The sequence below is a fragment of the Amblyomma maculatum genome, chromosome 1, assembly GCF_055883805.1.
Source record: "Amblyomma maculatum isolate TAMU_Amacu chromosome 1, ASM5588380v1, whole genome shotgun sequence".
Classification (NCBI taxonomy): domain Eukaryota; kingdom Metazoa; phylum Arthropoda; class Arachnida; order Ixodida; family Ixodidae; genus Amblyomma; species Amblyomma maculatum.
The window spans coordinates 467005948-467031905 of NC_139344.1; the positions used below are offsets into that span (position 1 = coordinate 467005948).

At 47.2% G+C, this 25958-nt stretch overlaps 1 protein-coding gene across 1 annotated transcript in view; it reads right to left on the reverse strand.

The window, feature by feature from the left end:
- The window catches only part of LOC146209879 (solute carrier family 41 member 3-like), a 173079-nt gene that overhangs the window by 45512 nt on the left and 101609 nt on the right, over positions 1–25958 (reverse strand). The window contains exon 7 of the mRNA XM_084581421.1: positions 25370–25443. Within this exon, the coding sequence (XP_084437547.1) occupies positions 25370–25443 (74 nt within the window). The remainder of the gene's footprint in view (positions 1–25369; positions 25444–25958) is intronic.

The following is a 25958-nucleotide window of genomic DNA, read 5'->3' on the forward strand; positions in this document are numbered from 1 at the left end:
TCTAGTATGGCCGTGTCGCATAGCTTCTTTGGATGTCTTCCTGCCTAAAGACGAGAAGGGTGCAGCTGGCGTGGACAATAAAGGGTCACATCTGTGTACCGGCTACATGAAAGTGGGATCACTGGTGTCATGCACACATCTAGGGAAAAGCCATACAGAATCACGCGAGCCTGTTCCACAGAACCTTCCACCAGAGGCTGGCACAGCTGCGACGTCGATCCCAGCACAGCAATCAGCAGTGACATGCCAAACGTAGCTGACCAACTCATCACAAGCTGCCAAGTGCAGCTTCTTCTCGTTTCATGTCTGTGCCAAGAAACCTGTTGTGGTAAAGATGCATCTTCTAGAATAATGCGTTAAAACGCCTCATATGTCAAGTTAACCGTGCATTTGGTGTTTTTGTGTGTAAATGTGTTTGAGTACACATTTAAAGTGTTTAACAACGAGGCAGCAATTGCGATGCCTATCGGAATGGAAAAGTCACAGAAGTTTTTTAGGAGCACGTGTATCCACTGCGCACATTTATTTTACTGCAGCATTTCACACGCTTGAATATGCAGCAGCGAAACCAACTGCCCGCAATCGGCAGTCATTAACAGGTGCTGCAAAATTGTGCTACACAGAGGGGACACAAAAGAATAATTGTTTAAAGACTAAGCTGGCGCAGTACTGACCGCAGGTCTAGCACACTTCAGGAACAAGAAAGGTATTGTGCATAAAACTGACGCACAGAGGCAAGACACAAACGAATAGTTGCCTAATGATTATAGGCTTGCGCGGTGCAGTCATAGGTTTGACACGTTTCAGAAGAAGGAAACAAAGTATGGCACTTAACGGCGCAGAAATATGACACAAGTAATGCGATATGCAGTTTTTGCATAGGGCAGTCTTCATTACTGAGCCTTTCAGGACTACAGGCCTGCATATACTGTTAGAATACACAGAACGCATTTACTTAATGCTATAGAATGCATCATATTGGTTTGGTTTGTGTGGTTTAACGTCCCAAAGCAACTCAGGCTATGAGAGACGCCGTAGTGGAGGACTCCGGAAATTTCGACCACCTGGGGTTCTTTAACGTGCGCTGACATCGCACAGCACACGGACGCCAATTCGTTTCGCCTCCATCGAAACGCAGCCGCCGTGGTCGGGATTCGATCCCGGGAACTCCGGCACAGTAGTCGGGCGTCTTACCACTGCACCACCCCGGCGGGGCACAATACATCATATCAAGAATAAAGCTGACAACTTTAATGCATAACATTGCTTGTTTTAGTGCTCGCTTAAGAAAAAATAGGTATACAAACTGGTGCAAAACATCACATATGCATCAACAAATGGTGAGTGGGCAGAAGGTATCGCTCTAAAACAAAGCAACCCAGTCGTAGAGAACGCTGAAAAAAAATGCCTCACACTCTACAATGGACGCTACATCGAAAGGCCTGTCACGGTGGCACTGCCGTGAATGAAGGCTTCGGGTTCAGTCCCGGCAGGGATGAAAGCATTCCCATGGTCATGTTCTTTCCTAACTATCCAGCTACATACAAACAGATAATCTTGCAACCACAGAGCTTCATTTTGGCCTAAGCTAAAAGCTTCGCAGTCGTCTTGTATTTTCTAAAAGAAACAAATAGACCCACACAGACTGCACGTTTCACTTTCAGCACTTTTCTCTTTGATACTAGTAGGCGCCGACCGAAGACACATCCGCAAGTTGTCTTTGTCCATTTTTGTGTCAAGCGCTCCATGAAACTTTATCGCTGCAGGCCCTGAACGTTGACTGATCTATATTAGATTTTTAGCATGCTTACGGCACTCGCACAGTACTTCGATTTCAGACGACGCTAAAAAAAAATTAACAGCACTTTATCGCGGAATCAGCGGTTTGCTTGCAGACCACAATGTGCACGCCATGACTTCGCTGGCGCACCCTCGCCCCAAGCAAAATTACCTATTAGCAAGTATATATACAAAACAAAGAACGCTTCTCCTTAGGCTTAATGTTATTCAGTATTAAATATAGTATCTTTTCAAAATAAACCTTTGTTTTATTTATTGCATATTTATTGCATCGTGTTACAAAACGTTAGCAGACGGTCCCTGGCCAGTCTTGGGCAACGTAGTGGTTACAGCGTTTGCCTTGTATTTGGAAGTACCGGGGCAGAGCCATGCTCTAAATCACAAGTAGTTGGACGATTTCGTACTTCGTCACGATTGACGTCTCAAGGCTGCGTCACGGGCCCGTGATTTTGACGTCCCACTCACAAACTTGTGAGCGGAGTCCGTAATTCGACCCCTGCTCGTAGCGCCGCTTGGAAAACGGACAATATAAATTTTGAACGGGAAGGTAGCACCGCGAATTCCTAACGCCATGACCTGCAAAGGAGTTGTGCCGACGTTAAACAGCCACAACGATCCGGTGCCGAATGAAATTGCTGAAAGTTTCAAGTTCTTCTATCGAGGGCAGCAATAAGGGGAATCTGTACCAGCATTCAGAGTGGCAATTGGCAGATGGCACGCAGTTGCAATTTTGGAACTATGCTGAACAGAATGATAAGGGACCGTGTTGTGTGCGGCGTCAGATCCAAGAATGTACAGAAGTAGCTACTAGTGACGAAAGATCTCAATCTTGAAGACGCCGAGGCTCTTGCCCTTGCCTCAGAGAGGGCGGAACGTTATCCGCAAGGTATTTTTACGGAAGAGGAACAAGCGAGATTGGTAAATCTTCCGAGTCAATACGAGTCATGCGCGAAGTCGCAGGTCATACAGCAATGCAAATGTTCCGGAAAGCATGGTCACAAGACCAAGGCTTGTGGCGTAATCAGGCCCAAATGTTTAAAGTGTGCACGGCCAGGACATTTAGCAAGAATGTATGCGGCAAATAAAACAAACAAGGTACTACCAGTAACCGCATATAGGACAGAACCCGAAGAGAGTGATAGCAGCGCATCACAAATCCGCTCCTTGACTACTACGCTCTCTCTCATACCCGCCATCAGAAAATTGTTTGCGTGGAATGGCATCGAAAAAATGATGGATATCAACATCTTCTCCTCTGTTTGCATCATTCCCAAATGCATATACAAATGCCACTCCCAGAGATGACCGCAGCTGCAAAAGTTGGAAGTACAGCGTTCATGCCATTTCAGAAAGTTGCCGCCTCTAGGTACACTCACAATGCCAGTTTCTTATGAAGGCATCACAGTGTCGTGCAGTGTGGCAATTTTAGACTGCAATGTCTTTAGTCTTTTCGGTGGTTACCTGTTGAAAAAATTAACAGACGAAAGCACTCAGCTTCAGAACGTGTATTCGAAGCCTGCTGCGTGAAAACAAGCCTAGTAGGACGTGCTGACACTCGTCGAGCAACACTCCGACCTTTTTATCGAGGGCGTTTCTCTCACGAAATATCCGCCAGCCCGACATCGCGTCAATACCGGAGCAAAGCCCAAGTTCTTCAAGGCAAGGGAAATTCATTTTGCACATCGTACATAAAATGTCCTACATTAATGAGAGGGTGGCACATTAAGAGGGGTATAATAATGAGAGGGCGGCAAGCTTCGTAATTAAGCTCAATAAGCTATATAAACTGAAGGTTGTACAGGTCTGCGCACCTGCATGTAGTCATGATGACCAGTCAGTTGAAAGCTTCTACGAAAATGTAGAATGACCAATGAATAAACAAAGACGCAGCTTACTGTACTAATGGGCGACTTCAGTTCTAAGGTGGGGGAAAACCAGGCAGTGGGTAACTATGGATTGATTCTGGGTATACCAGGGGGAGTTACTTGTTGAGTTTGCAGAACGCAAAAAAATCACGAACACCTTCTTCAGCGAACGGAATAACCGGAAGTGGACATCCTAACGGGGATCCTAAAAACGAAATTGACTTCATAATGTGTTCTAACTCGACCATTATGCAGCATATAGCGGTAATCGGGAAAGTGCGATGCAGTAAAAACAGAATGGTAAGGTATCAAATTAGTATGAATCTGAAGAAGAAACTAAATTTACTTGTAAGGAAGAAGTCAATCAATGAGTTAGCGGAGAAGGGGAGGGCAGAAGAGTTCAGAATCTCGCTAGAGAATAGATATTTATTTAGCTCTAACCGATGATGACAACATTAGCCTAGAAGCAGTGAGCAATAATTTCAGAGATATCAATATTCAGTGCGCTGTAGAAGTAGGCGGTAGGATAGTTAGAGAGAATACCGGTAAGCTGTCTCTGGAGACAAAAGATTTGATTGAAAACGCGAACGCATGAAAGCTACCAATCAAACAGACAAGATAGAATTGGCAGAGATATCAAAGCTGATCAATAAGCGAAAAGTGTCTGATATAAAAAATTATAATATGGAAGAAATGGAGCATGCTGTAAAGAACGGGGGAAGCCTTATAGCGATAAAGAAGAAATTGGGCATAGGCAAAAATCAGATGTATGCGCTAAGGGACAAGGCGGGCAATGTCATCACGAATATGGACAAGACAGTCAAACTAGCCGAACAGTTGTATACTGATCTCTACAGTAGCCAAAAAGGTCAAGACAACGATGAGATTGGCGATAGGGAAATGCAGTAAGACGTTCCGCCAGTGACGAAGGACATAGTTAAGGAAGCATTTAGAAACTATGCAAAATTGGAAAGCAGCTGGAGATGATCAGATAACTATAGCTTTGTTGAAGGACGGAAGGGATATCCTGTTAAAGAAACTGGCCACTTGTATACGCAGTGTCTGGACTCTTGGACGGTACCGGAACCATCAAGCGACGCAAACATTATACTATTTATAAAAAAGGGACGCCAATGACTTGAAAAGTTACAGACCAATCAGCTTACTTTGTTACGTCTTAGGTATTTACCTAGGTAATCACTAATAAAATCAGGACAACTTTAGACTGCAACCAAGAAAAAGATCAAGCAGGTTTTCGGAAAGGGATACTCTACTTTTGATCCTATCATACCATCAACTAGGTGACAGAAAATGCTCGGAATATAACCAGCTCTTATACATAGCACTCATTAATTACTAAAAACCATTTGACTCAGCAGAAACCTCGGCGGTCATGCAGACATTTCGAAATCAGGGTGTAGACGAGACGTACGTGAAGTGCTGGAATTATAATATATATATATATATATACATATATGGTATGTACAAATGAAACAGGCAGATCATGACATGTACAAATTAAAGAACATCCACGGAAAGGGAAAGCTCACACAATATATATATATATATATATATATATATATATATATATATATATATATATATATTGTGTGAGCCTTCCGTGGATGTTCTTTAATTTGTACATGCCATTATCTTCCTCTTTCATTTGTACATACCATCATCATCGTCCCGCGGCGCCGGCTCCGGCACGCGCCTGGGTTTTGTCATCGGATTAAAACGGTAGACAAGGCATCGCTGGCCTTGCCGCCACGACCTTGCCGCCGCAACCTACCCTTTTTTCACAAGTGGTGGAGGTGAAATTCGATCGCCTTGCTGCCTTGGGCCTTGCCTCTCGCTGGAGCTACGTTCCGGTAGCCGTTTAGCAACTGCCACTATAGTCATGTTCACAGAGAGCAATCTCGACCCGGCCGGACCCTCTACCTCGGCTGCACTGACGCCTCCGACTCTGTCAAAACGTCAACGCGACCCGCCGCTGTTCGCTGGTCGTCGCGAAGAAGACGTGGATGATCAGCTCGACACATATGAACGCTGTAGTGCCTATAACCGGTGGGACGATGCTTTAAAATTTCTCAACATTTCGTTCTATCTCATTGACGTCGCCAGAAACTGGTTCATTAATCGTGAACCCCAATCTCCTAACTGGACCACTTTCAAACAACAGTTCCGACAATACTTCGCCGATACGGCAGTTCGGACTGAGATCGCAAAACACAAGCTTGCTTTCCGCCTTCAAGGTCCGGATGAATCATATGCGTCTTACACAGACGCCGTACTTGCACTTTGCCGGCGTATTAGTCCCCCCATGATGGAACCTGAACGTGTACACCACGTCTTAAAAGGGATCAATTCTATGGCTTATCACACCTGAGTTGCCCAGAATCCTTCAAGTGTTTATTCAATTATTACGACCTGCCAACACCTCGACAAGCTGCAGTCCTCTCGATTACAGCCCGGCTTCGCAACTGGTCCGACCTCTGCCGACCTTGATCTGCGGGCAATGATTCGAGCAATCATGCGCGAGGAGCTCCAAGTCCTCAATCCTTTCTGTCGACACGGGTGCGATCTTTCTTCCGCACCTTCTAATGATGCCGTTATCCGCAACATTATTAAAGAAGAGTTAGCAACTATCACCCACCCTATGGCATCCGAACCTCCTACAACCCGCCCAGCGCCGACCTACGCGCACGTCGCTGCATCCCCCCCCCTTTTTTGGTTGCCCCGCCTCGATCGGCATTAACCTACAATCACGTCAATGCAATGGCGATGGCTCAACCTACACCACCCTATTAATCACCTTGGCGTCCCTCCCGACCAGTCGGCTATTACTGTGGTATTAGAGGACATATATCCCGCTTCTGTCGTCGTCGCCTTCAGAACGAGGGCCGTGGTTACGACACCTTCAAAAGTGACATGCCTTCAAGCTCATATTATCAACGCCGGTCTATTCCAAGCCCATCTCGACGATCCTCCGCACCTCCAGTATCTTTGTCTGAGCCTCGTGGGAGCCATTTATCCCGACGCCGGTCCCCATCCCCATACCGACGCTCCGTTTCACCTCTCGCCCCCAACAGCTCTCCCTGTCCGCCATCCGGAAAACTAGGTGTTGCAGTTTCCTGAGGTAAACGTGCACTTTGCGAACTTACTAAAAGTCCTCTTGATCGCCCGTATAACGCGATTGCTGTTATCGCTGAAGGTTTACCGGTCGAAGCTTTGATTGATACAGGGGCTGCGATTTCTGCCAATCACGCTGTTTTGTGCTACCGTTTGCGAAAAGTGACAACACCATATTGCCGCGAAACCTTCAAAACAGTATTTGTTGTTTTTTAACAGCCGCCGGCATACAGGCTTGTCACTCTGATTCTGGACCGCGTATCAGTTCCGTAATCTTTGTTAATGCTCGATGTCGCGAGTCACACCTTTATCAGTTTTGTTGTAGCGCAAGATGCACCGAGATCTGTCTCGAAGGTTCCGGCCACTTGGGTGTCTTTCCACAATGTTCCAGCGCGTGCTGGTAGCTGTTTGCGACGTTATCTAGATTGTTCTGTGCAGCCTTTAAATTGAGCGTTGCCGAGTGTGACGGGCATTCTTTGTTCGACGATCGACGAGCACGTTTGTTTCTATCGCCGCCGCAGAGTTGCTTAGTTCTTTTGCGGGCGCAAGTCAGCCCAAATAAACAGTTTCTTCAGTGCAATCATCGACCCTTCAATTGTGTCGTCGACATCGTCACCACTACGTGACATCTGGTGGAGGTGCTACCTTTGATCCATCCAAAGGAAGACCCAAGCCGTGTTCCTGTCGCCCTGGAAGACCAGCCTACAGGTCACCGAGCCAGCCGCCGACTTCAAGGCCTACAAGCCGAACACGGTCTGCTGCCTGACCCCATTCTATCGCGGAAGGCATCGACGCTGACAATGGCCCAGCCTACAGCACCGGTTGTTTTCTTCCAACCCCGGGAGCCCCCCTGCTTCCATGGGCTACCGGATGAAGATGCGGGAGATTGGATGGACCTTTTCGACCGTGTGGCAGATTTCAGCGGCTGGAATGACTCCGAGAGACTTAGGCAAGTCTACTCTGTTCTTCAAGGACATGCCCGAGTTTGGTTCGAAAATCATGAGGCAACTATGAAGGATTGGGAGACTTTCAAGAAAGCGTTTCTGACTGCCTTTTCAAGCATCGTCCGAAAGGAAAGAGCTCAGACCCTCCTTCAGTCAAGACTGCAACTTCCTAACGAGTCTGTCCTGCGTACGTTGAGGAGATGAAGCGCCTCTTTCGCCGCGCCGATCCTAACATGACTGAAGGTGAGAGAGTCAAACTTTTAATGCGAGACGTCAAAGAATCGCTTTTTGGAAATCTTGTCCGAAATCCACCAAAAACAGTGGCGGAATTTGAAACGGAAGCGTCTGCCATCGAGAAGACGTTGTACACACGGATGCGCCACTACGAGCGGCCACTTCAGCCAGACTACTCAAGCCACTACCCCAGCGGATCTGCAAGTGGAGAGAACCTTCGTGACCTCATCCGGGAGATCGTGCGAGAAGAGCTCCGCCGAATGCAGCCATCATCGCAACAACCCCAGGTGGCGACGCTCGCGGACGTCGTCCGTGAAGAAGTCCAGCAGGCGCTGGTTGTTCCTGAAGCGACGGTTGCGACTGTTCCAGCACGAGAGGCAACAGCGATGAACTACGCTGGCGCATTACGTCGCCCTCCGCCCCGACGTGATGACTTTCCGAGCCCTCGCCGCTACCGGCCTGTTCCTGAAAACCGGCCCTTGGCTCCCACCAGCCAAGCCTACCAACGACCAACAAGCCCCAGGAAGTGCGACGCATGGAGGACAGCGAACAACCGGCCATTATGCTTCCACTGCGGTGAGGCCGGCCACATTCTGCGGCACTGCCCGTACCGACGAATCGGTCTCCGCGGATTTACAGTCGACGCTCCACGACCACGCCCAGGTGAACGACCGCAAGAAATCGACAACTATCTGCGTAGCGGTGACATTGCGCCACCAAGCCATCGATTCAGGTCTCCATCGCCGTACAGAGCCCGCTTTGCGTCGCCAAGACGTAACTATGATGATAGTGTGCGCGGAAGGTCCCCAAGCCCCCGTAGGGGAAACTAAAGGCACCAACCTTTGCAGGTGAGGTTGCTCAACGGCGAAAAGACGAAGATCCTCCGCCGCCGACGACCACTAATGACGACGCAGCCGTTTCACCGCCGTTCCACACGACGTCATCGACGACAACACGACTAAGGTGCAAGAAGACACCGCCGCATAGCGAAGTAACAACGGTATGCCCCGGCCATGACCTGCAGAAACGACGGAGCCGAGATCGGACACTAAGGCCCACGTGCAATGCAAGGACGCGAACAAGTGACCTTGAAGTTGATGTCGACGCTCGCAGAGTCACTGCCCTAGTAGACACCGGAGCTGACTATTCAGTCATTAGTGGACCGTTAGCCTCTCAGCTAAGAAAAGTTACCACCGCTTGGGATGGCCCGCTGATTCGCACAACAGGTGGCAACCTGATTACTCCATCGGGACGATGCACAGCAAGAAGAACCGTAAATGGGCGCACTTACCCCACCAGCTTTGTGGTCTTGCAGCAGTGCTCCCGCGACGTGATTTTAGGCATGGACTTCCTAAATGAAAATAGGGCTATCATCGACCTCCGATCCAAGCTCATCAAGCTCTCTGCAGACAAAGCCATACCTGCTACGACGACTTCGACGCAACGCATCGCTCTAAACGTCCTCGACGGAAAATTGACCGTGCCGCCCCGATCAAGTATCGCAGTCTGCGTAGGTAGCGCCAACGTCGAAACCGCTGAAGGCATCGTCGAAGGAAATATCCAATTGCTCTTAGAACGAGGTGTCGGCATCGCAAGAGGCATCACGAAATTCCGGAGATGTCAAGCTCAGGTTCTGGTCACCGAAGAATACCGGCATCTCAACAAGGGCACAACGATCGCCATTCTCGACGAATTAGCGGACCTCAAAGATGTATTCACCCTACACGACCAAACGCTGGAAGACGCACCGGACCTATTCCGTCAGCCCACATTTGACATCAACCCGGCATTGACCCACAACAGGAAAGACCAGATTCTCAGTCTGCTTCGAAGCTACGGGGAGTGCTTCTCATCGTCATCGAAGGTAGGACAAACACCAGTGGCCAAGCATCGCATAATAACGGACGAACACGCCCGACCTCTGCGTCAAAACCCTTATCGTGTATCGCCGCGAGAACTCCAGGCCATTCGCGATCAAGTTGAGGAAATGCTCCGTGATGACGTAATCCAGCCATCGAACAGCCCCTGGGTGGCACCAGTCGTTTTGGTCAAGAAGAAAGACAGCACACTTCGCTTCTGCGTTGATTACCGCCGCTTGAATAGCATAACGAAGAAGGATGTCTACCCACTTCCCCGCATCGACGACACTCTCGACCGGCTCTGCAATGCAAGGTACTTCTCATCGATGGACCTGAAGAGCGGATATTGGCAAATTGAGGTCGACGAAAGAGATCGCGAGAAGACCGCATTCATCACACCGGACGGCCTTTATGAATTTAAGGTGATGCCATTTAGCCTCTGCTCCGCACCAGCCACGTTTCAACGAGTAATGGACGCAGTCCTGGCAGGCTTGAAGTGGCAAATTTGTTTGGTATATTTGGACGACGTTGTTGTCTTCTCGTCAAACTTTGAAGACCACCTAAAACGACTACAGACAGTGCTGGAAGCCATCAAGTCATCGGGGCTAACGCTAAAAGCAGAGAAGTGTCACTTCGCCTACGAAGAACTCCGATTCCTAGGTCACATCGTTAGCAAGGACGGTATTCGCCCAGACCCGGAGAAAACAGCTGCAATCGCACAATTCCCACCGCCTGCCGGCAAGAAAGCTGTGCGCCGATTCCTTGGGCTGTGCACTTATTATCGACGATTTGTCAGAACTTTTCGCGGATCGCCGAACCGTTGACGCAGCTTACAAAGGCTGACGTACCTTTTAAATGGGAAGCGCCGCAAGGAGAAGACGAACTTAAGCGCCGCCTGCAATGCCCTCCTGTACTTGGCCGCTTCGATGAAAACGCAGAGACCGAAATTCACACCGACGCGAGCACCGTAGGCCTAGGAGCCATTCTCGTCCAGAAGACTGCCGGACAGGAAAAAGTAATCGCCTACGCTAGCAGGTCTCTCACAAAAGCCGAAGTCAATTACTCGACGACCGAGAAGGAGTGCCTTGCGATCATCTGGGCTACTTCTAAGTTTCGTCCACACCTATACGGCCGACCATTCAAGTTGGTAAGCGACCATCACGCGCTCTGCTGGCTGGCTAATTTGAAAGATCCTTCCGGCCGCCTTGCCAGATGGAGCCTACGACTTCAAGAATTTGACATGACTGTAGTATATAAGTCGGGCAGGAAGCATTCCGACGCAGACTGCTTATCCCGCGCTCCCGTCGATTCTCCCCCGAAGGACGATGACGACGACGCCTTTTTGGGACCGGTAAGCGCCATCAGTTTCGCAGAACAACAGCGATCAGACCCTGAGCTGAAAGCGCTAGCCGATTACTTGGAAGGAACGACCGCTTCCCCTCCTGGTGTGTTCAGGCGACATTTATCATCCTTCCCGTTAAGCAATGGCCTCCTCGTGAAGAACTTTGCACCCAACAAGACCGCGCAGCTTCTCGTAGTGCCTAAAACCCTTCGGCAAGAAATTCTGCAGGCGTTGCACGATGAGCCCACAGCAGGCCACCTCGGATTTGCGCGCACGTTGCGTCGAATCCAGGAGAAGTATTACTGGCCGCGACTGCCTGCCGAAGTATCCCACTACGTGAAGACGTGTCGTGAGTGCCAACGACGCAAGACGCCGCCGATCAGACCAGCGGGACTACTAAACCCGATTCCGCCCCCAATCCTGCCCTTTCAACAAATTGGGATGGATCTCCTCGGCCCCTTTCCATCTTCGTCTATGGGTAACAAGTGGATCATCGTGGCCACTGACTACCTTACCCGTTACGCCGAAGCAAGAGCACTACCAAATGGTACCGCGGCAGAAGTCGGCAAATTTTTTGTCGAACAAATTCTCTTGCGACACGGCGCCCCAGAAGTGCTCATCACGGACAGGGGAACGGCGTTTACGGCAGAGTTGACGCAAGCCATCCTGGAATACAGTCACACAAGCCATCGACGAACAACTGCGTACCATCCCCAGACCAATGGCCTTACGGAGCGCCTGAACAAAACGATCGCGGACATGATCGCTATGTACGTCGACGCCGAACACAAGACCTGGGACGCCATCTTGCCGTACGTGATCTTCGCGTATAACACGGCAGTCCAGGAGACGACCAGAGCGACCCCGTTTAAGCTTGTGTACGGCAGGGAGCCCACGACGACGCTGGACGCAATGCTGCCACACGTAACCAACGAGGACAACCTTGACGTCGCCGCCTACCTGCAGCGTGCAGAGGAAGCTCGACGACTCGCACGGCTGCATATTAAAGACCAACAGCGCACCGACAGCCGACGATACAATTTACGACGACGCCACGCAGAGTACAATCCAGGAGACCAAGTGTGGGTTTGGACACCAATTCGCCGTCGCGGATTAAGTGAAAAGTTGTTGCGTCGATACTTTGGACCATACACAATCCTTCGCCGCGTCGGACCACTGGACTATGAAGTCATTCCCGACGGAACGTCAGCATCACAACGGCGACGCGCACGCCCAGAAATTGTATATGTTGTGCGACTGAATCCATATTACGCGCGTTAAAGAATCTGTGTTGTTTAAACTTTGCAGTGTTTATGTTTAAGTTTCTCTGTTCTGGAACATCGAGGCAATGTTTTTTTAAGGGGGGAGTAATGCCGCGAAACCTTCAAAACAGTATTTGTTGTTTTTTAACAGCCGCCGGCATACAGGCTTATCACTCTGATTCTGGACCGCGTATCAGTTCCGTAATCTTTGTTAATGCTGTCGCGAGTCACACCTTTATTAGTTTTGTTGTAGCGCAAGATGCACCGAGATCTGTCTCGAAGGTTCCGGCCACTTGGGTGTCTTTCCACAATGTCCCAGCCCGTGCTGGTAGGTGTTTGCGACGTTATCTAGATTGTTCTGTGCAGCCTTTCAATTGAGCGTTGCCGAGTGTGACGGGCATTCTTTGTTCGACGATCGACGAGCACGTTTGTTTCTATCGCCGCCGCCTAGTTGCTTAGTTCTTTTGCGGGCGCAAGTCAGCCCAAATAAACAGTTCCTTTAGTGCAATCATCGACCCTTCAATTGTGTCGTCGACCTCGTCATCACTACGTGACAATATGATAGGCTTGAACTCCGTGGAGCTAATGACGCTCCTTCGCGTCTTTAAGCGAAGTGCACCGTACGAGTTGTTATCGACGGCATCCGCCATCATGTGCAGTTTGCTGTGCTCTCACCTTGTACGCGTCTGATGATTTTTGGATGGGATTTTTTTGTCAACCGCTTCAGCGTTAATTTCTTGTGGTGACCGTGTTATCTATATGACAGACAGCGATTTTTCATGGGACTTTTCTGAACGGCATCATCCGCTCGTTGTCGCCGCTGATACTGTTTTGCCTTCTCAGTGCGAAAAACTGCTTACTGTTGTTTCTGACCACATCACTTACGGGACTTACTCAGAGCGCCGTCATATAGTCATCTTGCACGCGGCATTGCGTACCCGTCAAGTCTTGTCCGGTGCCACCACGGCTCAGTAACAGTAGCGGCCGCTAACACTTTACTTGAATCCCTCGTGCTCCCAAAAGGAACTTCTCTGCATTGCATGGTGGATATTCTACATTTTTGCCTGATGGTGCTCACCGCCCCTCAGCCTCAGCAACGTGTTTCGTCAGACGTCTCTCTTTCTGTTCTCACAAAGACTATTAATCCTAAACTCACGCCGAACCAACGCCAATAACTGCTGACATTGCTTCGACACCACCAAGCAATTTTTGATGCCACTTCCCCATCACTGGGACGGACTAGTGTTGCGCACCATCACATCATTACTGAAGGTAACTCTATCGTTCGCCGACGGCCTTATCGGGTTTCCCTCTCTGAACGAAAAGTAATTGAAGAAAGTGTAAATGACATGCTCCATCGCAATACTATTCGTCCCTCAACAAGTCCATGGTTCTCCCCAGTAGTGCTAGTTAAAGAAAGGACGGCTCGGGGTACGCTTTTGTGTTGATTACCGTGCACTCAACAAAATTACGCGCGAAGATGTATATCCGATGCCGCGAATTGATGACGTCCTTGACTCTGTACAAGGCGCCGAATATTTCTCGACCTTGGACCTCCGCTCAGGTTATTGGTAAATACTTACCCACGAGGACGACAAAGGAAAAACCGCTTTCGCAACACACGATGGCCTTTACGAATTTAATGTTATGCCTTTCGGACTTTGTAACACACCAGCGACATTTGAAAGAATGATGGACACTGTACTTCGTGGCCTAAAATGGAGAACCTGTTTGTGTTACTTGGACAACATTGTTATCTTTTCGGCAACGTTTAATAACCATCTCACGCGCCTGAATAAAGTCCTCATCTGTCTCGCTTCGGCAGGCCTTCAGCTCAACACCAAGAAGTGCCACTTTGCATAAGAAGGAATTCAGAATATTGGGACATCTGGTCAACCATGACAGCATTCGTCCTGATTCTGAAAAAATAATCGCGGTCTCGAACTTTGCTCTTCCGCAACGGACTACAGATTTGCTAATTCTCCTCGGCCTCGCGTCTTCTTTCCGGCGTTTTATAAGGCAATTTGCAACTATTGCTGCACCACTTCATGGGCTACTTAACACACGCAGCTCTTTCGTGTGGACTGGACAGTGCGAAACTGCTTTTAATGACATAAAGCACGCCCTCACATCAGACCCTGTTCTTGGCCACTTTAGTGACAGCGCTCCAACCATCCTGCACGCCGATGCCAGTGGCTATGGTCTTGGCGCTGTATTTCTGCAGCGTGATGCAACACTGCGTGAGAAAGTGATTGCCTTTGCCAGTCGGACTCTGACTCCAGCTGAGAAACACTACACCATTACCGAGCAGGAGCGTCTTGCCGTCGTCTGGGCTGTCCAACACTTTCGCCCTTACCTATAACGTTGGCACTTCACAGTTGTGACCGATCACCATACTCTTTGTTGGTTGTCCTCACTGAAAAATTTGACAGACCGACATGGCGGCTGGATTCTGAGCGTGCAAGAATACCTTTTCGACGTCACTTATAAATCTGGTTGCCAACACCAAGACGCCGACGCTCTTTCTCGCTGTCCACTTTCGGAATCATCTTGCTGTTTCTCTTCCCAATGCATTTCCACTTCTGACCAGAGCCGACTATCTCTTTGCCCGACGTATATCATAACAGTTTGACGACTCGGAGAACAAGCACGCTCTCCGCTCACAGCAATTAGCCGATGCCTACTGCCGTCCCATAAATACCGCCTTATCGGCGCTTCGGACCCGCCCAATGCTAGGCTTCGCCGACAGCTTTGCAATTTCAAGCTCGAAGATGACATCCTACTCCGCTACGTGTATTGCCCTGACGGAACTCGCTGGATCCCAGTCGTGGCGCGTGTGCTTCGCCCACGTATACTGGCGGCTCTCCACGATGACGCTACTGCAGATCACCTTGGTTTTGACAAAACCTACGACCGCTTGAGAAAACGATTCTTTTGGCCTGGCTTATCTTTTCAACGTTGCCAAATACGTCGCATCCTGCCCTCTGTGCCAACGTTGCAAACGGCTGACTTTTTGGCTCGCTGGCCTTCTACAACTCTTCCATGTCCAGCCACGCCATTCGACGTAATCGGCATCAACTTATATGGTCCCCTGCCTCTCTCCGATAGGGGTAACCATTGGATTATAACGGCTGTCGACCACCTCACATGCTACGCTGAGACAGCACCTGTACCGACTGGTTACGCTGCAGAAGTAGCAAATTTCTTTTTGCGATCAATTGTATTGCGTCATGGCGCTCCTCGGGTGCTCCTAAATGACCGCGGTACAGCCTTCTTATCGAAAGTCGTTGCCGAAGTTCTTCACGCGTCATCCACCCTTCATAAGACAACCTCAAGCTACCATCCTCAGACTAACGGGGTGACTAAGCGATTTCATCGCACCTTGTCGGATATGATATCCATGTACATCACACCAGATCATCAAAATTGGGACACCATTCTATCAATCGTCACATTTTCCTATAATAGAGCAGTACAGCGAACTACCGGTTACTCTCAATTTTTTCTTGTTTATGGCCGTCCTCTAACTATAATACTCGACACTTCCTTCTTCCCTACGCCCGACTACTCCACGTCAGTACCTACCCAATTTTTACCTCGTGTGGCCAGCCGCCGTCATCTCGCCCGCCTCAACACAGCAGCGTGCCAGAAAGACCGCAAGACTCGCTATGATTCTACACATCGCGTGGTCTCGTTTCGTCCTGGTGACGAAGTACTGCTTTATACACCATTGCGCACCCCTGGCCTTAGTGACAAATTTCACCACCGCTGCGTAGGTCCCTATGAGGTCATCAGCCAAACTTCCCCAGTGAACTACAAAGTGACGCCTGTTGATCCCTCAGCCGATCGACGCCACCGTGGAACTGAAATTGTTCACGTGTCTCGTTTGAAACTGTTTGTGCGCCGCGATGCATCGGTTAGTTAGGAGCGGCCAGCCTGGCCGCTTCCGACCCCCGGGGCAGATTGTGTGAGCCTTCCGTGGATGTTCTTTGATTTTTACATGCCATGATCTTCCTCTTTCATTTGTACATACCATCATCATCGTCCCGCGGCGCCGGCTCCGGCACGCGCCTCGGTTTTGTCATCGGATTAAAACACTAGACAAGGCATCGCTGGCCTTGCCGTCTGAACCTAGCCTTCTTTCACAATATATATATATATAGTGACTGCGCAGCAATCATAGTTCTGCGAAAAGAAAGGAACCAAAGTATTTTAAAGGAAAATGTTAGGCAACGAGACACGATCTCCCCAGTACTATTCAGAGCTTGCTTTGAAGATGTGTTCAGAGACTTCGAATGGGAGCAATTAGGGATAAGGACATATGGAGAATACCTCAGTATTCTGCGATTTGCTGATGACATCGCCTTGCTAAGTAACTTTGGAGATGAAAAGCAAATAATGATTGAATACCTAAACCGGAAACGTAGACAGGTAGGTTTGAAAATCACTATGCAGAAGACTAAGTTTACATTGAACAGCCTCGTGAAGGAACGGCATTTTGAGGTAGTGAAACGCTGGCAGTAGTAAAACGAATATGTTTATTTAGGACAGATAGTAACCGCAGATCCGGACCGTGAGAGGAAAATAAGGAGAATAAGATTGGGATGGAGCGCATTTGGCAAGCACTCGCAGATGATGACTAGCAGCTTACCGGTATCGCTCACGAGGAAAGTGCACAACACTTGAATCTTACCTGTACTCACCCATGGAGCTGAAACGTGGAGGCTAACAAAGAGGGTTCTACTTAAGTTGACGAAAACGCAGAGGGCTATGGAACGAAAAATGGCATGGGTAACATTAAGATATAGTAAGCGTGCAGTGGGTCGCAGAATAGCTCAAGTTGCTGATATTCTAGTGGAAATCAAGAACTAATGGGCATGGGCAAGACATGTAGTGCGCAGAGAGGATACCCGATGGTCGCTTAGGGTAACAAAATGAATTCCAAGGGAAAGGAGGCGTAGCAGGGGGCGGCAGAAAGTTAGGTGGGCGGATAAGGTTACGAAGTTTGCAGGGGTAGTGGATACAGCTAGCAAAGTACTGGGTTAATTGGGTTAATATGGGAGAGGCATTCGCCCCTAATTGGGTATAGTCAGGCTGATGATGATGATGATGCCATAAAGTGTCTGAGGTGTTTGAAAGATTAGTCTGAGCGGCTATAATATATCCAGTATGGGCAACGCCCATCGTGACAATTTTGAAAAAAAGGAGGGAACAATGCATACTTGCGGGGAATTAAAGGTTGCAATAAACTTTGTGTGCAATATTGAGCAGTACTCCTTGCCTGTTATAGACATCTTTACAAACATACGTGAAGAAAAATAAATCAGTATTTTAGACCTTCGCGATGTTTACAGACAGGTCGAGCTAGATGACTCGCCGAAGTTAGCATTGATAAACACTTCAAAGGGGCTCTTTTCCTACAATAGATTAAAGTTTGGTATCGCATCAGTTCCAGCGATATCCGAACGGAAAATTGAATTGGTGCTGCAATGACTAACAGGGACTCGGCTTTATCTAGATGATTTCCTGATAGCCGAGAGCACCGCCGCTGAAAACGTAAACCTGCTAACTGCGCTACAGCGTTTCCCCTAGAACGGTGTCAAACTTCATTCCGACAAGTGCAAGTTTGGTGAACAATCAGTGGCGTGTCTTGGGCATCTTAATTATGCTGAAGGACTACACTTCTTCGAGAAGCACATGCATAAAATCAGGCTAGCATATTTATTGCGAAATGTTGATGAGTTGGATCCTCTCTGGGATTGGTTACCTTGTGCAATACGTTTTTGCCAATTGCTTCCATTATGCTTCCACCCTTGCACAGCCTTCTTGAAGACGGTGCAAAATGCGGTTGGAGCGAAAACGAATAAGTAGCATTTCAGAAGGCCAAGGATGTTTTGTGCTCAACCCCAGTGCTAACGTACTTCAATCCGCATCAGGAGTTTACGTTGAAATGCGAAGCTTCGCCTTATAGTCTCGGTGCTGCCCGTTTCGACCGAATACATGGCGAAGACCGGCCAATCGTTTTTCAATCACGGACGGTCATTTCAGCTGAGATCACTCCCAAACTGAGCGAGAAGCTTTAGCCCTCGTATTTGGCGTGGCACGGTTCCACGATTAACTGTTGGGACGTGAGTTCACGCTTGTAACATGCCTCCGCCTCTTGTTGGGTCTCCTCAGACAGGATAGTCAAAGTTTTTTCATGGCTGCCGCCCGAATTCAGCCCTACGCGCTTTCGCTAATACAAGTACAAGCTTCTCTGTAAACCTAGCAAACAGATGCCAATTTCTGACGCTCTAAGTCGCTTGCTTCAATCGCTGCAGGAGCCTCAAGCAGAAACCGAAGATCTGTCGCAAACGGTACTTACCATGTACTAATGGGACCGGTCAGTGGATTCCCACCAAGAACTTCAAGCACTAGCAGCAGCTGACGAGTTTTTTTTTTCTTTTTTTTTTGCCAGTGATATGCAGGTACATCACTTACGGGTGGCCCTCCGTCGTAGAAGGTGATAGCAGGGAAATGGCGAAATTCCAGAAAATGCGACATGATTTGTCTGTGGAGAAGATACTGCTGTACTGGGTGCATTGTGGGGCGGTACCAAGTGCGTCGCGTGAGAAACTATCGAAGATACTGCAGAAATCTCATCAGGGTGAGTCTACCGTGAAGACATGGGCGAGGGGATGTTTTTGGTGGCCTAGTCTAGATCAAGACATTTGTAGAATGGTCTCAGACTGTCGAATCTGTGTGCAGGCTTTGCCCATGCCACCTTCACGAACCCCGTCAGCTAGCCGTTTCCGCTAGAGAGTTCGTCATGGCTGCATGCCTATGCTGCTGGTAAGTATCGACGCACACAGCCTTTGGATAGAAGCTATTCCAGTATATCGAGCAAACGCTACTGCCACTGCCGATTGCATGCGAAGCTTGTTTAGCAGGTTTTGATTGCTCCGCGCCACAGTTACGGATAACGGCGTACCTTTTACGGAGCCAGTTTCCTCTATTTTTGCTGAAAAATTAAATCGACCATAATTGTACTCCGTCTATCACCTTTAAAGTAATTGTTTCGCAGAACGGGCCGTGAGAACTACTAAGGAGGTCTATAAGAAAATGCGTGGTGTGGAATTGGCAACTGCTCTGGCAAGAATTCTTTGCAACTACAGAAATTTACCACAGGCTTCCGGGTTTTTCCCGTTCGAACTTCTGGGATACCGTTTGCGTATGAGACTAGATATGTGTTTTCCTCTCGGGAACCACGAAATGCCCAAGACTCCAGCGGCTGATTCCTCCAGTTGGTACTTCGACCTGGGAGATGACGTCTATGTGAGCAGAAAAGTGGACACCGGGCAAAGTGTAATTGACGAGCGGTGCCCGTCTTGTCACTGCGGCTACTGAGGACCGAGTCGTTCGACGTCATGTCGGCCAGACTTGAAAACGCCCGTCAGACACCAACGGAAGCAGAAAAATATTAAGTTCTGCAGACTCGCCTTTTACGACCTTGGGGGCAGCAGAATAAGCTCACGGTCTTCCCGGTCTTGTTCCTTAGCTACGTCAGTCCGCAAGAACCAGAAAGCCAGTTGAACGCTGCTGCTATTAGAGTAAAAGAATGCTGCACATAACACTGCTAAGATAACCCCTTCGTGGCCATACGTGCCTCTCCGTGCATGCGTCGATGGTGTCTCTTTCCCTTCTCTCCTTTATTTTCCTGTATATATTTCCGAGCTGGAAATAAAGCGTCGTCTTATTGCTTTACGAATTGGCCTGGTTTTCATCGCGTAACTGCCGGCCTTTGTGCGGTACATATCTACACCTTGTAATCATTTTTAACGTGTCGCCAAATTGCGCGGCACACGGCTATTTTTAACATGTCGCCTTCATCGAAACATGGTCTATAGGGCTTTGGAGAATTTCGAAAAACGCTGCGCAACATTAGAGCGAGATAGGGGTGGCTAAATGGCGTATATCATAACGAAGCGTTCCCCAGTTGCAGGAGTTTCACCTCAAAGTCAGGAAAACCTCCGGAGAAACCAGTGCACACCAACGCAACACCTTCAGCGTTGTCGTCTTTGTAATGTTGCACACCGTAGCAATATTATGCCGAAGCTTCAGTAATTGACCGGCATGCGCCACATGGGGAACCTTGTGCTTATCATCGGAGCATTAAAACTGCAAAGCTACTGCAAAGCACTCTTTTTGGGGCTACTCTCGGCACCTTTTCATCGTTGAGGATTTCCCTAACATGAACCAGCCGCATTATTTATTCGCATGCCGGTTCATTTCTTTTTGCTTCATATCTCATTGTTTGAGACTCAATCGGTTGCGAAGCGCCGAAATTGCGGAGCTAAATAGGTATTTGTTGGCAACAGAGAACAGCTTACCAAACACCTGTCCGTTTAGCCCAAATTAAGAATTCGGCTGAGCTACTTGTTGACTTATTTTCTCTGCCTGCCTTCTTTCAGGACACATTGTAAGCGATTGGCATCTGCTCGCCCCGCCGGATATAAAGCATCGCATTAGTTGTGGGTTTGCGCTAACACGTGCCCTTAGACAGGCCAAGATACGGTTTCATTTCATTTTTTAGGGAGGTCCAAATACAGAGCACCAGAAACGAGGGATGAAATCTACGATTCGGAGGAAGGGTCGTTCAGAATGCGAAGTGCGAGTCCCCCTGCCAATGCCACTGCATGCTCGGTCCCCTCGTTGGAACCATGCTCCATAAATGTTGTGTCCAGCGCTGCGGTACCTTTCCAAAGTCGAAAGCAGCGTGTGTCATAAGCACCGTCATACTTAGTCATTCGTTCGCTTGTTCACTTCAACGCTGGCTCACCAAAGCGGCATAAGCGTTTTCGGCAGTAATATGGGTGTGTTTTTGCAATGGTAAAACGGAAAAATGGGCTAGTTGGTTTGGTATTAGTAATTAGGCTAGTTAGTTTGCCATTAATTATCGAGCCGAGCGCGCTTGCTCCGTCTTCCTTTTTTTGTGGTTTCCTGGTAAGCTGCTCCATATATAATTTCACCACGACTATTGTGACATCATACCTTACAATCAAAAGATAGCAAAAAAAATCAGAATGACAAGTGGACTGTCGCAGCAAAAATGCTTGCCTATTTTACAGCAACTCCTGACATAATCAAAACTGCTTCTTTACACGTCTTAAACCAAAAAACAAAAACTGCTATATTCTCCCCCCTCTGCGTAATAACGGTGTCTAGCCGTATCATGTATTGAATACTGGGTCAATGAACATTCAGTCAGTTGATCCAAATCGCTGTCTGGCCTCTATTCCGCGAAACACGTACCCTTTACTGTAGGTTTTGTATATATGCAAAATGGTTAAACTGCTCCAGAAACAAAATGAGATTGAACGCAACAACGAAGTGCTCCCTTTAAGACGTTGCCTCCCGAAACACGCATAGTTATCCATAAGATACAACGAAGCGATTAACAAAGTACCGCCCAAATTTTGTGAACCGACGGCACACTGACGCACTGATCTCCTGTCCAACATTTTTCGCACACAAAGCTGCGAGGTTTATTGACCCGAATGCACTCGTTTATTTACTCTCCGCTCAATAAACTGCAGCAGCCAGCGGCCAGATGTGCATTTGCAGCGTCTTACTTCAGAAAAGCTAATCCGCCGCAGAGGTGCACATATCAATAAAGTGGCTGAGTGCGCCCGTGAAGAAGAGGTTGCTTTCCCTCCTTGCACAGTTTATTTGGTAAGTTATTTTTAGCACTGAGCGATGACAGAAATTTAACTCTTTATATATAGACAACGTCTCTATACTTCTTTCCCAAGAGACAGATCCCACCGGCCAGTTTCAATATCCTTATAAGTATTATATTTCAAAGGTGGCAAAATGCTCGCAATGAAAATCCAATGCTTGATTAAACTAATTAACAAAATTTAGAGCACGTAGTTATTCAATTTATAATTTGATGAATGGAAAAAGAGTTGAAAAAAGAGGTTCAATGCAGTCAAAATGCTCAGAAAAGGCAATGCTAGGGGGAGGGGTATTCAGATACATTCTGAGTATTAATGGAATTATTAGTACATTTCAATAATTTGAAAGAGAAAAAATGGTAACAGGAAGCTTCAAAGGTTTCAAAATATTCAAATAAAAAGGCAATACTTGATGATGAAAAATTAAGAAAGTTTGTATATTTGATAGCTTAATGAATTAAAATAATCAAAAATGGACATTTGGAATAGGTGGGTTCCAAGCTGTTAAATGCTCAGTCCTTTGTGATGTTAATTAGAAAAATTTAGAATAAAAAATTGATATGTAGTTTGAAAAAAATCAAAAATAAGAAATTAGGAAAGAGAGGGTCAAAGGTGTCAATTTAGAGTGTGTAATTGATCGAGTAATAATTTCAAGATAAAAAATGACAAGTTAGAATGCATTCAAAGGTGTCAAACTGCTGAGAATTGAAAGCCAATGTTTTCTGCTGATAGGTATAGGTGGGTAAAGTGTAAAAATATAAAGTTAAACAAGTGAAATGATACCATCTGCGTGCGCGAAACCTATCGCGTCATGCACTCAATGGCGGAGCCCATGTATCCCCCTCTTTTTTTCCTGAATAAAAAAATGCTGCGAGAGACGTCGCTTCAAATGAGGTCCATCGCGTTTATTTTTAATATGGTAGACCTGCATGGTAAGAAAAAGAGTATAGTGTCTCATGATTCCATCGTGGACGACTCTACTGTATTTTTGTTACTATCCGATGTATACAAGCGCGCTGAAAACACGCACACAACACAGCGCGTAGACATCAGAGTTTTCGCATTTTTTATCGCAATGGAACATCTAGGCTAATATTTCCTATCAACGTCCTTCACGTGACTGATTTCCACCAGCTTAGCCGGAACTCAATCTAAGAACATGTAAGTATTAACTAATCATCCTCGAGGTTTCGCTATCTCTGAAACCTCTCTCTTTGCGATGTCCTCTGAATGCAATTAAAAGGCCTCACCTACTGTACGAATTAAGAATCAGTAGATATCTAGCGGCCAAGATCAGTTATAAAATATTAGTTACGTTCGTAATCCAGGTAAATACTATTAGGACACGAACGACTCGGCACCGCGATAAAAATCTGTTGCCAACATTAAGTGTATCGCTAATGTCAATCACTAAGCTTACATAACGTTACATCCATCGCAAAGCACGCGGACTAAAGCAGCAACCCAAAAATATAATTGTGCGTATAAATCTATTCATACGTCGCTCATATGAAACGATACCCACCGCGTATCAGTTGTTAACTGCGGAAGTAAAAATTAGAGGACTAATACCGTTAAGGCTGGTGTTTCAAGTGCAATAAAAAAGTTTTTACTTTTAATTCGGTGTTTATTTTCTTTTTCTCTTTACTTTTATTCTTATGTTTTTCGATATTTATTCTTATCCACCATTACTCTGGCATCGGCCAACATTGGCTTTTCATTGAGAGCAGTTTGAAACCTTCGAACGCATTTTTCATTTTCTTCAATTATATCAAATAATGAATGAATAATTACACATTAATCATTATCTTTATTGGAGTCACGAAGCGTTGAAATTTAATCCTGAGCATTCTCAGACCTTTCACTCCCTTTTTTATATATTTGCTTTAAGTATTTCAATAAGATAATTGAACAATTACACTTTTTAAATTTTAATTGCATCATAAAGCATTGTCCTTTCATTTTGGGCATTTCGACACCTTTGCATCATCTTTTCAAATTTTGTATTTCAAATATTTCATTTAACTATTCAATCGATTACAGACCATAACCTTTCTTAATTGCCATCTACGGGCATTGGCTCTTTATTCTGAGCATTTTGATACCCTTGAAGCCCCTTTTTCTGATCATTTTCATTTTTTGTTTTCATTTCATCAATTAACCAGGTCATTGCAATGATTTTTTTTCACTCATAAGTCATTGACTATTGCACTGCAAACAACCATCAATCACTTGGACCACGCAATTACCCTGATGTAACCTTTCTACTTAGCCCGCGATTTCTGACACGTGGTGCCGACTACACCGACGGACTGAACGAGCGGTACAAGCCATTTCTTAAAAGAACAGAAGGCCTTTAGAACGTTTGCCTTGCATGTAACAACCAATGTAATTTTTTAAAATAATGAAATGACGAATTTTTCTCGTCGATAAGTATGAAAAATAAGTGATGCGTTCGTATTGAGCGGACATTGCGAGATTGCAGTACAATTGTATGTGCGCGCTCTGACCAGCCGACTGCAACTAACATGGCGGCGGCGCAACTTGCTGAAAACCGGCGCATAGGCAGACCAGTAGGTGGGACCTGTCTATTGTGCCAAAACGCTTTGTTTTGCCTTGTCTTGCCATGTTTACATTATTATTTACGTTGTTCTTTGGTTTGTATTAGGCTAAAGGAGGCCTTCTTTTTGCGCGCGGTTGCTCGAACTGGTGTTCAGGGCCACTCTGCCGAAATCCATGAGGGCTATTAGTAAAGTTCAAGTATTATAAATGGCGCCGCTGAGAGGGAGAGAAGCAGGAGAGGAGCGCTGGAATCTAGCGCTATGTGCATTTACAGACGACGACGCCTTTGAGAGCGTACGAGTAGGTTCCCTTCAGTCTCGATTGTGGAAGGTGCGCCTTTAACTTGTTAAGACGGTGGCCGTATGGCGCCTTAGAAAATGTAGCTCGGTATCAGAGGTAATATTCTACTACGATGACCAGGAGCAGCGCTGCAAAGTACGAAACCTTTTTTGCCAAGTCCCCCATTCTCGCTGCTCTTTCTCGGTACAAGTAATGACTACTTTGAAGTCGAAATCGTATGTTTAGCGAGCGTGAAGAGCAGTCAACGGCTGGGAAAACATAACTGCCGGTCAAACGCGAATTGTGTTTTTCGACGGAAAAAGCATCACATATGAGTCCACGAACGGCGTCTCATTGCTTTTGGCTGTTCTCACCGTTGACGGAAGACATGTGCAAAGCGATTGGCGGAAATTTCTCCACTGCGAAGTCCAAGATGTATCCTCCGAAGCTGAAAAGAGAAAGGCCCGCGCACACTATGTCAGGGTGATGGTCTTTATCATTTCAACACGTGCAAACGTCGCAAAACAAGACCGATATGATGTCCCTCTTGCCAACTATCGATGTAGGGCAGTCTCTTTCTTGCAAGCGTTAAGTTGGCCGCGCACCAACGTGAGCCGTAACTCTACCGTTATTGCTTCCGCTGTAGAAACTTTGGTGCGCTTGATGTCACGTGGTATCGCAGGGACCGGCAGTGAGCGCGGCTGAGCACAAAAGAATGCGGCACATTTGGCTTCTGCCAGTATAATTCCAACGCAACCGGCCGCCTTACCACCCTTCACTTTTGGCTCGTACAATTGATTGGAACTGCAAGGCTTATCTACATCGGGAATGTAGAGAAGGTTTGTGCCAAGTTATCCACAAACCCCCTAGCCCATCACACCATTAAAGAGGCCGATGCTTTTCATCGTAAAAATTCGTTTCATTATTGCTCTACGCTTCTGCAACAATAGCCTAATGAAGTAA